Below are 14,117 nucleotides of genomic sequence, written 5' to 3'. Positions count from 1 at the left end.
TATTTTATGGGTCAATACCTGTTGTACTAGGTAATACTGGGATAAGAAAAGTCCTTGAGGTCTTATGTCTTATGTCTCAAACCCAGAATGGCAGAGCTACAATCTGAGATTTGGGGAAGATGCTAAAGCTACATGTACATAGATATTAGAGTACAGTGGAGATTAAAGAGGATCAGTACCCTCAAGGCACAAATGAGTTTTATTGTCCACTTCACCTCAAAGGACTTTTCAAGGAGAAAGGTTTTCTGGTAAGCAAAGTAGAAAGGTCAGCAAGTAAACAGTCTTGTAATCCTACAGTAAATTCATCGGTTCCTTGGCAACCTCACAACTCCTGAGGTTATTTGGCCTCTTCTTTATGCAGTTCTTCCAAAATTTAGAAACAATTTTGCCTAACCTATTGTTGATGCCACAGGGTCACTGCTTTCCTGCCCAGGCTAACAATGTTGAAAATCTAAGTGGCATCTGAGTGAGATTTACTTAAGTGATTGTACAGGACTCCAACTCCCCCTGTTTGGAAGGTACCTTTCTTTGATGAGGCTGTGACTTGCTGTCCTCAAGGTTCTTCCCACGTGGGGCCGACTTACAATAAGCAGCATGGACCTCAGGATGAACCAGCACATCTGCCTACTGTGGGGATGGTCAACAAGAGTTGTTAGCACCTGGCCTTGAGCACCACAAGGCAGCCTCTCTGGAATTGCTCTCTGTAACATCTATTCCTCAGACAGAGCTCATATATTGTTACAGAGTCTCACCTTGGTCTGGCAGCCCTGATTCCACCTTAAAAGGAGCTTGGGATGAGAAGAGAGTCCTTGACCTTCAAGTGTCTTCTCATGGCAGAACAAAATTGCTAGGAGTTCCACCTGGAAATCTCTGGGGCCATGATAATTTCATATGCGCAGTTGATTGCAGCCCATTTTAATGCAACCTGTATATTTATTGTATTATTGAGAGGACTTTAGTTCACTGTAGGCTTGTTATTTGTGATTTATTTAGTCCACAATTTGTCACTAACTTAGATATGACCTTTCTAGAGATCTGGGATTCTGGTGTTGGGGTATCATATGTGGTTGTAATTTGATGTTTAAAACATTGGGATGTGTGGGAAACTTTGTTTCAAAACTTGAGACTCTTTCTATTTTTGAGCAGAATTCCCACAAAGAGTCTACATGAAGCAAATGGAGTAACTCGTCAATAATAGGTGGATCTGGGTAAATGCAAACAATGTTCTTCTAGGGTACATAACATTGCATAATTCCCAAAAGCCTCTAGTTCTTTTCTCTAAAAAAAAATTTTTTAAAATGATTTTATGTATTAATTCATGAGAGAAAAGGAAGAGAGGCAGAGACATAGGCAGAGAGAGAAGCTGGCTCCCTACAGGGAGCCTGATGCAGGGACTCAATTCCAGGGACCCTGGGGTCACGACCTGAGCCAAAGGTAGATCAATGCTCAACCACTGAGCCACCCAGGTGCCCCTCTAGCTATTTTCAAATACAAAGTTAACAATTGTATTGCTCCAGGAAAATGAGATGAACAAACTTCTGTCTTCCCGAGAAGGAAGGGTCAGACCATCCGAGGAGAGTACCTGATACAGTCGGGCCACAGGAGGATCCCAGTGATGGGTGATGGTGCATTAAGTCAACGTGCAGTTGGATGAAAAATCCTCAAACTCCAGGTTGTGTCTGAAAAGGCACCTGGACTGCATTCCCAGCATTATTAAATGCAAGAATGGGACAAGGCACACAATGAGAACCTGTTATGAAAAATTCTGAAGCAACCAAGCATTTCTGACTTTTTTCTTCATTCTTTTCCCTATGTATGACCCAGAAAAAAAGATTTAGACACCTTAGGATCATTGTTTTATGACAACAGTTGGCAAACACGTGTCAGAAACAATCTCTGATGCCCAAGGACAATTTCCACATCATGGGCTTCTTTCTGCAGCTCACAGCTTGTAGCAAGAAGTTTGAGCACGCATAGGGTGTGAGGTTCGCTGCAGATGATGTGTGGGAGTAGTAGATGGCTCGGTCGGCTCACACATTTCCCTAAGGAACCTCATGGCAAAAATCTCAGGGTAGAGGCTCAGTAGTACAGAATGACAAGGGAAGAAACAATAAAATGGCTACATATGGAGTGAGTACGATGAGACACACTGGTGATTTGGATGTCATCAAAGATGCTGGGTGGCGCAGCGGTTTGGCGCCTGCCTTTGGTCCAGGGCGCGATCCTGGAGACCTGGGATTGAATCCCACGTCGGGCTCCCGGTGCATGGAGCCTGCTTCTCCCTCTGCCTATGTCTCTGCCTCTCTCTCTCTCTCTCTCTCTCTCTCTCTGTGTGACTATCATAAATAAATAAAAATTGAAAAAAAATTAAAAAAAAAGATGCTTGTAGCTTTGGCTAAGGACATATGTATGTTTCAACTTTTGATACTTCTTAAATGCGTGATGCAAAATATTATTGATACATTTCATAAAGAGCTGAATGAGACGCTTTTTAGTTTTGTGTGTCCATAAATATCATGTATTGCTAAAAGTGTGTCATGGTTTATTCATGTTTTTCATCTTTAGAGATGTAAATCCTGAAAAGACTCCTCACATGAATGTGAAGATGGGAAAAGAGTGAATCTATGGCAGTGATGTCACTCCATCCTTTGACTTCCCCTAGATACCAGCTAAAAATGACATTGTGATCTGTCATTCTGAATTACTTTTAATGATTTATCATCCCCAGCTAAATCAGGTCCTTTGATGTGATCTAAGCAAGGAGTCAAAAACCACTTCCTATAGAAAAAAATTATGTAATACAAAGTATTACTTTTAGTTATTTTTTTTTAGTTTAGAGATTTGTACACACAGAGTCAATGCTGTGTAAGATCTGATGGGTGACATGCATGCTTCTGTCTTTAAAAACTGGAGCAAGAATATTTGTTGCAGGGAAAATGTGACATGACAACCAGTGTCACCACAGGATATATCTGTTGTAACACCATTTGTGGACCTTATGATCCAGAAGTAAAATCTTAAATCTTTGCATGCCCCATGTCTATGTTAAGCACTTAAAGACTTAAGCCCTAGAGAATCCCTGGGGTTTCAACCACAACCAAACAGACACGTGTTCCCAGTGCCTCCTGATGTGAACAGGAGCCCAGAGACTCTTTGTGCCTTGGGGATAACTAATATCTATAGCCACCCACCAATCTCCTATAACTCTAATTCCAGTACTCAGTGATTAGGAATTTAAAATCACAACAGTCATTTCAATGTGATCAGCAAAATAAAAAAAATTAAATGACTGAAATGTAATGTGGGAGAAATTTTAACTGAGGAAAATTCCATTTTAACTTGAGAGAAATCTCAAAGGAATCAAAGACAAATTCTGAAGCATATGTTATTCACATAAACATTCCTTGTTGGTGGAGTCAGATTCAGTTTGAGATTTGATTTGAGAGTGAGCAAATTTATTTTGTGTGACATTTTACTGGTATAATTTCCTTTTTGTTACCTGGGTGATAGCTGACATTACTACCAGAAACTCTGCTGAGCGTGTTTCCTGTATTAATTCATTTATGCTCACATAGATTGTATGAGGTAAACATTGTTATCACCTTCTTTTACAGATGAGGCACCAGGCTAAGAAGGTCAACATCTTGCTGCTGTGCCCACAAGTAGAAAGTGTGAGAGCTGAGCTTGAGCAACCCAGAGTCTGGCCCTACAGTTGGACCCTTATACACTGGTCTCACTACTCAAGGAATGAATATATTCTACTTTGAAAGATCCAGCACTTCAGAATTCAAAACAAAGTGTAAAACTGTTCAGTAAAGATTCTGATGTGAGCTGGGTTGGATTTGCAAAATAATTTGAGAAGAGTGGATGTCCTGAATGTTCTTCTATTTCCATCAGGAGCAAAATGTGTCCCTCTATTTTTTCAGATTCCTTCATCAGTAAGTAAAGTAAGTAAAAGTACTTTTTACTTACTTTTACTTACTTACTTTTATCAGTAAGTAAAACTTCATGATTTTATCCTTAAAGTTTTATGTATTTCCATTTATATATATCCCAACATAATTTTGTTGCTGCTATTGTTCAGTGGCCAATGGCATCTTTCCTTCCGTGTTGTAGCAGGTAATAGCAGGTTGATAGGAAAGTGATTGATGTTTACATGTTTTCAGCTACACAGGAAACTTTTATCACCTGTAATACTTTTTTTTAGTAGATTATTTTAAGTTTTCCTGACAGTTGATCAACTATCTATACGTAGTGATAATTCCATTGATTCAGGGTTTTTTTTATTGTTTTCTTGCTGATAGAGAATATGTGTTTTGTTTGTTTGTTTAACTATTTTATTTACTTATTTGACAAGAGAGAGAGTGGGGGAGACAGAGAACAAGCAGGGGGAACAGCAGGCAGAGGGAGAGAGAGAAGCAGGCTCCCCAGTGAGCAGGGAGCCAGACATGGGGCTCCATCCTGGGACCCTTGGATCATGACCCAAGCCGAAGGCAGAGACTCAGCTAACTAACTGATCCCCAAGCACCCAAAAGAGAATGTTTTTTTAACAGGAAGTTTCCTTCTTTCCTAATAGCTTTTATTGGGATACAGAAGTGTTAGGTTCACAGAAAAATTAAGCAGAGCACACAGAGTCCCAATGTGCCCCTCACCTCCACACGTGCACAATCTTCCTCACGCCACACCTGATGGTACATTTGTCACAATTGGTGAACTTATACTGCCACATCCTTATCACTCAGTCAGTAATTTAAATCACATTTCACTCAGGTTTCTACATTTGATGGGTTTTGACAGATACATGGTGACAGGTATCTGGCGTCATCATCTCATACAGAGTAGTGTCCCAGCCTGCAAATCCTCTGCACTCTGCATATTCATCCTTCTTTCCTCCCCAACTTACAGAAACCATGGATCTTTTACAGTCGCCGTAATTTTGCCTTTCCAGGATGTCATAGAGTTGTAACCATACACTATGCAGCTCTTCAGATTGGCGACTCTTATTTGGTAATATGTGTGTAAGGTTCTTTCGTGCTTTCTCATGCCCTACAGCTCATCTATAAGAGCTCAATTCCATAGAATTTTACAACTGTATTTCACTGTCTGAAGGTACCACAGTTTCTCCATCCATCGACCTATTGAAGGACATCTTAATTGCTTACACAATTTGGAAATTATGATTAAGAATGCCATAAACATCATGTGCAGGTTTCATATAGACATGGATATAGCTCCTTTGCATAAATACCAAGGACACAATTGCTGGATAATATGGTAAGACTTTGTTTACTTTTATGAGAATTTCCACAATGGCTGTACCATTGTGCATTCCCACCAGCAATGAATGAGTGCTCCCACTGCTCCACATCACCTGCATTTGGTGTTGTCAATAAATTATATTTTTTCAAAAGCAAGAAAAGAAGAAGAGAATGGGAGAGAGAGAGATGAAGAAACTAGTTTGAGGATCATCATCCAGAAGAATTCAATTGAGTCAGAAACTGAGATGCAAGCAGAGAACTTCATTGTCATCAGCCCTCTTCCACCTGACTTGGCACCACCTCTAGCCATCTTGACTGAAAGTACCACTTTGTTACTGTACAATTCATACACTATCATGCCTGAGCTAGACCTACTGGCTTCCAACCCGAACAAGTTTGAGCAAGTTTCTTACTTTCTGCAAGTTAGCTGACTCAACTTTTAAAATAGGAAATAGAATTGTTCGTAGATTTGTAGCAATGATTGAAGATGATAAATTATGTTTGCACATTGTCTGGCCATAGCTAGCAAGCAAAAATTAGTGCTACTCTTTTTATTGCACAATTATTATTGGCTACGGGAGGTTTTGAAACCCAAAGGAACTGTACAGAGGATTATAACGGTATGTTGCCGGATATAATCAGCCCACTGTTCCTGTGATTACATGATTTTTATTGAACATGATATTTCACCTGCCCCAGCCTCTGGCAACCAGCATTTGCTCTCTATGTCTATGAAACTGACTACTCTAGGAACCTTATATTGGTGGAATCATGTCGTGTTTTTTTCTTTTTACTGGCTTATTTCCTTTAGTGTACTATCCTCAAGGTTCCCCCATGTTGTAGCATGTGACAGGTTTTCCTTGATTTATAAGGCTGAATGTGAATAGTACTACGTTATATATATGTACCACATTTTCTTTATCTATCCATCTGCCCATGAACACTGTGTTCTTTCCACCTCTTGGTTATTGTGGATAATGATGCTATGAACATCAGTATGCAAATATGTGTTTCACACCCTGCTTCAATTCTTTAGCACAGGTACTCAGAGGTGACTCAATTGATCATATTAACTTTCCTTTTAATTTTTGGAGGGATATCCAGGCTCTTTTCCTCACAGGCTGCACCATTTTACACTCCCACCAAAAAAAGCACAAGAATTCCTATTACTCCAAATCCCTGCCTACACTTGTTCTCTCCTGTTATTTTTTTTTACAATAGTTATCATAATGGGTGTGAAAAGCCCATGTGATTTTGACTAGATCCCAGCAGGAAAGCACTAGTGCAAATAAACCTACATGTGTCTCATCCCACCCACCATTCTGCCCCCACATCCCACGGAGTACAGTGGAAACTCTCCTTGATTTGGCCAGTCCAGTATCTCCAGTCACACAACTTTCCCTCTGCCACTATGTACTATTATATATTAAACATTAGCTTAAATTAGTAAGTTATTATTGGGGATATAGCCTTCCTCTTGACATTGTCTTCTTTTGGGATACCGTAAACCACTCATTCCTCTCACTGGGGTCACCAGGCTACTAACCTTTCTCCCTCACCTGCCCAAAGGGAAACTTGGCATAGCAGGCATCATTTCATACTGAAGATACACCCTAAGTTTAGGGGTTTGTTGACTCATAGTCACTCATTTATTCTAAGAATATTTGCTATTCCTCTCCTGTGTGCCAGACACTATGCTAAATAAACATGAGCAAAACCAGAGGTTGCCCCTGCACTTCAGGAGCTAACATCCAGGGGGGGCCTGCATCAATTAATTGACTACACATTTGTGAAATCACATCCTCAGTGTTTGCTACAAAGGAGAGGTGCATGGTGCCAGCAACGACCATGAACAGGAACTCTGACCCTGCCATTGGGGTCTGTGACATCAATTGATGACATGAGAGAGGAACAGAGGGCTGGAAGCCAACCCCTTAACCTGACCACATATTTATTTGGGCAGCACCAGAGAGGCTCTCTAGCTATAAGTAGCCCTGGGCTCCCTGGGCTCCTGAGTTCAGCTCCTAAATTGCTCACCATTCACTAAGCTGAAAACTCAAAGCAAAATAAACCATGAGGCTGTCCCTGAGTGTCCTGCTGGTCACTCTGGCTCTTTGCTGCTATGAGGGTGAGTATCATTACTCATCAGACAGGCACCAGCCCTGGTGAGTACCCTTCTCTGAGCTAGGTGAACCTAAGTGGCTTTTCTCTTTTTCTTCTACTTGTGAACTAGTCCCCAACCCCTTCTCCCAACCTCAGGGCTTGTTTTATCAGTTCCCAACACTCTAGAGTTTTACAAGAAATTGTTGCAGGCAAATTTTAAGAGTTTTCCATGGGAGCCTCCTCATTTGTGATCTGTGTTTCAGAAGCAAGAGGAGAAAGATTTAGGTTTGATACATGGCTCTGCCACTTACCAGTGTTTTGAGCTTGAGCAAGATGCTTAATATCTTCTCATCCTTGGATTTGGCAGATACCACAAGAGTAGCTACAGCAATGGATGAGATTAAGTCTGTTAAGGGTCTAACTTTTGTCTACTAGTTCCCAGACATTCCCCTTCCCAGAGTTTTTCAGGTGCCAGTGTAGTCCACAGCTTTTTAACTCACGGATTCAGACTCATAAAATGTTACAGCTGGAAGGGTTTGGGAGAGTTCTCACTTCCAGAAGAGCCTGTGTTCTCTTAGTCTCTGATCATAAATCTTCAAGGAGGCTCTGATAACAAGCAGCAATCACTACATCTACTAATGAGTAGACCTCACTGTATCTACCAGTCCTCCTGGTTTTCTAAGAGTGCTACCAGTATTTTGTAATACACCAAGTACACTTGGAGGGGTAGGATTTCTGTTTATCTAGATGAACTGTGGCCATCCATTCACAATATTTTGGCCTGTCTTCTTACCCTTGATATTGACCCAAGTCTTCTTCAGTCTTTCTATTTCATCTGATTAAATGTCCTGGTCTTTCCCTCTGCTGACTGTGGTATGAACCTCTCAAATTCCTTGCATAGTTTCACATCCAATCAGGGGTCAGGTCAGAACCTAACTACAGTGCGGTTACAAAAACTTGGGGAGATAGAGAATCCACACTAGGAAAAGTGGTCACTTCAGGCCTCCACACAGTTTCATGGGATCAGGAAAAAGCCCCATTCCCTGCCTCTCACCCTCTCTAAGATATTCTGCACATCACTGAACAAATAAGAGAGCCTATCATAGTTTTGTAGATAAGCTTCAAATGTGTTCAAACTGATTACCTAGGAGGTTGTGTTTGTATGCATGTGGTTAGCTTTTTGACCTGTCGGTGTCCAATGACATAATATTATTCTTTAGTCTGAAAGTGGCATAAATAATGTGACCTGCTCTTCTCCAGATTACTCTCCCCTTCTCTGCTCTCTGGAAAGATCTGGTTCTACCATTCACTTAAAAAAATGATTACCAAAATCTCCTCTTCTCTGATATCCAAGACAAAAATAAGGCATCACTCTGTTCAGGCAGACTTAATTGTTTGAAATAAAAAGAAAGTAAACTTCTGCACCAGGAAATCTTGTAAAGGAGGGAATGTGCCTTAAAAAGGACAAAAACTGAACTAGGGATCACTAAGTCTATAGTCTAGTCCTGGCTCTGCTGTTTGCTCCCTGCCTGATGTGAGGAAGTCACAGCTTCCAGGGTCAGGCATCATCATTGGCACTATTATGCCATGAGATCCTAAAACCTCTTGGGTTCCTGTCTAGTTCTGACTTCAGGGAGCCACGGGAAAATGTGATTTTCCTTACATAGGTTGTATATCTTTTTCTTCCCCAGGCAATGCATTCACCTGTCCAGGCTTTGCACTTGAATTGAAGAGCTTCCTCGTTCTAGACACAGCTAGCTACAAGACTATACTTCGGATACTATGTGACCCACCTCAAGAAGTCATTCAGGCCAAGTTGAAAGTGAAGAACTGCACAGATGATATATCCCTTGAGAACAGAATGCTAATTGCAAGGACAATGGTAATTCCTTTCTTCTTTGTGCATAGAGACTTCTGCTCAGCTGAGCAGCCAGGAAGGCAGTCAGGGTGCTGCTCCACTGGGGACACAGGTGGTGGAGGTACCTGTCTCCCTTCGCTGTGATAGGCTTAAAGATGGCCACAGGGCAGATGACGTTATACCTGGGGAGCTACACTGAGGCTGCAAGGAGCTCTGGGCACATTCCTCCTTCTTAGGCCACTTCCCTGGGCTCTAGGTTCCCCAAAGTGTCCTGAGGAGGACAAGCAGTGATGTCGAAGGGCCAAAGCCTGGCGGCCTTCTTATCAGGGAGCTCTACTGTGGGCGAGCTCCCCCTTCAGATTGGACACAGTCACAGGGGAATCCCATGGAGGTCTTGGGGTTGAACAGAGAGACAGCTGGAAGAGAGGAAACCCAGCCCTCTGTCAGCATGAAGAGCAGCCGGCTGGGCATTCTGTCAGCTGCTGCAGAGCCAAGGCCTACCCTCCATACCTCAGCCCACTTCACCACTCCCTGCCTACTATTCTCTCCCTTATTATGCCCATGTCCAGAGACCCTCCTTCCTCTGTCTCCTATAGCCACCTGTGAGGGTGAAAAACACTTCAATTACATCTTTGTCGAGAAATCAGATATTTAACAGTGCCTCTCAGCCCATCAGGTGCTGGCTTTGGGTCATGAGATTCAGTCACAAATGTCACAGGGGCTGAGTTGAATTTCCACACCATGACCCTGGGACTCTCCTGAAAGCCATATTCCCCAAATCCCCTCCCATCTTTTTTCTAGTCTCTCACTCTCATATCCCCACTGCAATGAAAATTTAGAGTCCTCTGCCTTGAGATAGTAGAGAAAAAACTCCCAGGCTGCTCCTCCTTGCATTAGAAACCTGGGTCTTACTCTTGGTTCATCTCAGGATTTATTTGCCAGACTATGGAAATAGATTGTTCCTGAACTGCATGGCTTGTTGTAATTGTGTCAGATGTATTTAGCTTACCATCCTCTCTGGTTTCCTGTCTTGTGCCCATTCTACTTGCCTTTTGTTGGTCAAAACTTCACTGACAAGTTTTTGTGAGTGACAGTCTGTGTTAAGATGTCCTCCCCAGGAGCAGCATGACTGATCTCTCTTTCTTTATCTATTTCAGGTGAGAATCATGGAGTCCTGTATATAACGAATCTTACGTACTAGTATCCCTGTCTCCCAATGGTCACCTGATCTTGTAGAAAATGTAAAGGTTTCAACATCTTGCTTCAATAAATCACTCTCCCTGCACTACTCTATTTGTCTTCTTATTACTCCACAGTCTCCAGCCTTGAGTTGGGGTGGTCTTTGTCATGAAGTGCCCATTGGGTGCTGTCAACAGTAAATTTCAGAGACCTAATGTCCAGTTACTCATGGCAGCCTGAAGAGCAGGACCACAAGAGGGAATATTTGCTCAGGAATAATCCTGCACCACTTTATAGATTTCCCACTCACATGGCCATGATCGTAAATGAGGTTTCAGAATGATGCACAATTAAAATGTTACTGCTGTAGTTTTGTATGAGGGATACCCACAGCTTGTCTGGTCAGTCACACGGTTCTCAACCAGGAGCATCTCTACTATTGTGTCCTTATCACAACCACAACCAACCTGCTTGGTCCTCACAACTTCACTCTGATTTCAATCCTATGATTCTCTGGTACAATTTGTTTTCCGTCTCCTTCTCAGTTTTTAGTGCATCTCCAGGGTTCACCCTTTAGTTAACTCTTTTTGACTCTGCACATGCACATTGCTCTGTGACCTCTAGACCACTCATCAACACCTCAGGCTAATGCTTTTTCCCTCATATTTTCCTGAGAGCTCCAGAAACAGCATCCAGCTGCCATCTGGACAACTTCATTCAAGACTCCACAGTTTCTTCAGGATAAATGTATGAAGTTGTATACTACTGCCTTGCTACCTGCTCTTCCTTCCACAAGCCCCGCGTTCTACTTAAGGCCCCAAGACATGAGGCACCTGATGCGGAAAATCTGGATTAATTTCCAGTGACTGCTGCAAAACACTACCACACACTTGGTGGTTTACACCAATTATTTTCTCAAGTTGGGATGACAGCGGCCCAAAATCTGTAACACTTTGCAGAAATCATTGTGTCGGAAGGGCCACACTCCTGGAAGGTTGAGGTGAAAATCTATTTATGGCTACTTACAGTTTTAATGGCTGGAAATCATCATTCCTTGTCTTGTGTCCCCTCACTCTGATCTCTGCTCTATGAGGTCACACTGCCTTCTCTTTTCCATGCCTGTCAATCTTCCTCTGTCTCCCTTATATAAAATATATGGGTTTTCATGGCACCTGGGTGGCTCAGATAGTTAAGTATCTGCCTTCAGCTCAGGTAGTGGTCTTGGAGTCCTGGAATCAAGCCCAGTTTCAGGCTCCCTGCACAGCAGGGGTTCTGCTTCTCCCTCTCCTTCACCCATCCTCCTACTCATGCTCTCAGTCATTCTCTCTCTCTCATAAATAAATTCTTTTTTTTAAAGATTTATTTTTATTTATTTATGATAGACATGGAGAGAGAGAGAGAGAGAGAGAGGCAGAGACACAGGCAGAGGGAGAAGCAGGCTCCACGCTGGGAGCCCGATGTGGGACTCAATCCCAGGACTCCAGGATTGCGCCCTGGGCCAAAGGCAGGCACGAAACCGCTGAGCCACCCAGGGATCCCATAAATTCTTTAAAATAGATTCGATTGCATTTAGAGGATAATCCCCAAAATTCAGGATAACCTGTCCATGTCAGAATCTAGTTTTATCACATGGACAAAATCTTTTTCTACCATGAAGGGTAACATTGCAAGTTGCAGACATTAAGATGTGGGTGTCTTTTGGAGAAACTTGATAAGTTTAACACAATCACCTTCCCCACTGACCTCTAAAATTTCACTGAGTTCTGCCCCCTCCAATCCCACAGTCTCACTCTGAGCTTCCCCTCCCAACCTTCCCCACAGCTGTTATCACAGTCCAGTCCTATCCTGCCCAGCTTGGGTCAAAGTCACCTACAAGGTTCCCTGAACTCTCTGGTACCTTTCCTGCAATACCTCCTCCTCATCAATGCTAAAGTGACCTTCTCACCTAACTATGAATCTGACCTCACTCCTAGAACCATGAATTACAAAAAGTTATGTGTTTCCAAACCTTTTCAGTAAGAGGACACTTTCAATCTTAAACCCAACTCTAAAATTGGGATCCCTGGGTGGCTCAGTGGTTTGGCGCCTGCCTTCGGCCCAGAGCGCGAGTCCTGGGATCGAGTCCCGCGTCGGGCTCCTGGCATGGAGCCTGCTTCTCCCTCTGCCTGTGTCTCTGCCTCTCTCTCTCTATATCTATCATGAATAAATAAATAAAATCTTTTAAATAAATAAATAAAATAAAATAAAATAAAATAAAATTATAGTCAGCAATTGATACTACCTCTTGACAGAGAAACAGAAGGTGACAGCTATCTACCATTATCAATTATTAGCAATGCCTTAATAATAAATATGTATTTAACATATCAGGGAATATGTACACTCAAACTGGCCCCCTTTTATGAAATACATCCCGTATTCAGCCTACACACTATGTGCAGCGGGCACAAGGATTATGGATCTCTTGCAAACCCTGAGATACTCAGACTGCAGATAACTGCTGGGAGGAGCAAGGCCCATCATTTACACTATACACAAGGACATCCATGGCTCCACCCCTGGGCAGCCCCTCAGCCTCTCTCCCTGATCACAGGGACTCTATACTCAGCCACAGTCATCTACATACCATTCCCTCATGTATCCTACTCAGTCACACTACCTCAGTACCAGGACAGGTGGGGTTCTCTTTGCCTCTAATATCTTCCCTGAATAGGACAGCCTACCATCTCACCTGTAAAGTCTATTTCATGTCTCCTCCTCTGGGAAGCTTTCTCTGAGTCACACACCCTAAAACAAATCTTTATACACAGACACATATTTCACCCTCAGGAACATGCACACAGATACACAGTTTTACAATCACACACAGACAAACCCAGAGACACTCATACACTGACAAACACACACATACATACACGCCCATTCTTTCATTATCATTTTGCCTTTCTGTGATAGAATATTCCTATGTCAGAGTTGTTTGCAGTAATTTAATAATATAAAACAACAAATTTCTATCACTATTGTTGTCTCTAAAATACTAGCATTTATATTCATTGAGCAGTCTTATGGGCTGGTCATTACCCGAAAAGTTCACATGTTCTCTCACTTATCCCGACTGGTAGCCAGGAAGGTAAAAGATTATTACTACCATTGAATGTGGAGATGAAAAATGTCTTCCTCATGTTCCTCTACGCTGCCTCTGTGTTGGAACCAACTGTGAAGATTTCAAAAGCAGCTGATGCTTAGACTGGTCCCACTTCTGCCAGGACAAACATACAGATATCTCTGCAGGTAGAACCCATTAAGTCCTCATTTCTTCATCTCCAACCCCTTTAGGTGCCAGCAGCCCAGTGACTGGGGAACATGTGCCACCTGTTGACAAGTGGAGGAGGACAAGATTCTCCATAAGATTCAGAGAACCCCCAGCATCACCATGGTGATCACCTTGACCTTACTATTTTTATTTAAGTAGTCTCTGCACCCAACATGGGGCTCAGACTCTAGATCAGGAGATGAAGAGTCCCATGCTCTTCCCATTGAGCAGCTAGCCACCCAGGGCCTAAGACTTTTCCTTAGCTATTTCTGTAAACCTTCAAGCCCAATAATTTCAGGGTATTCATTAGTTTCACTGTTATAAAAGTAACAAACTTAGGGATTCATGAAGGACATTTTCCTTCATGAGCTGCTCCTAGAGAATGTGAGGTAAGATAAAGCAGGAC

The 14,117-nt window shown here is 42.4% G+C and overlaps 1 protein-coding gene across 1 annotated transcript; it reads left to right on the top strand.

The window, feature by feature from the left end:
• Positions 1–7,226: 7,226 nt before the first annotated feature.
• LOC112659262 (secretoglobin family 1D member 2-like) lies at positions 7,227–10,502 on the top strand. Its single transcript, XM_035701773.2, has 3 exons — positions 7,227–7,386; positions 9,053–9,243; positions 10,377–10,502. The coding sequence occupies exons 1-3, from the start codon at positions 7,332–7,334 to the stop codon at positions 10,401–10,403; spliced, it is 273 nt and encodes a 90-aa protein (XP_035557666.1). The 5' UTR covers positions 7,227–7,331; the 3' UTR covers positions 10,404–10,502.
• Positions 10,503–14,117: the final 3,615 nt, after the last annotated feature.

This window comes from Canis lupus, chromosome 18, assembly GCF_003254725.2.
Source record: "Canis lupus dingo isolate Sandy chromosome 18, ASM325472v2, whole genome shotgun sequence".
Lineage (NCBI taxonomy): Eukaryota > Metazoa > Chordata > Mammalia > Carnivora > Canidae > Canis > Canis lupus.
The sequence above is the reverse complement of the archived record's forward strand: the minus strand, read 5'-3'. Positions and strand labels throughout refer to the sequence as shown.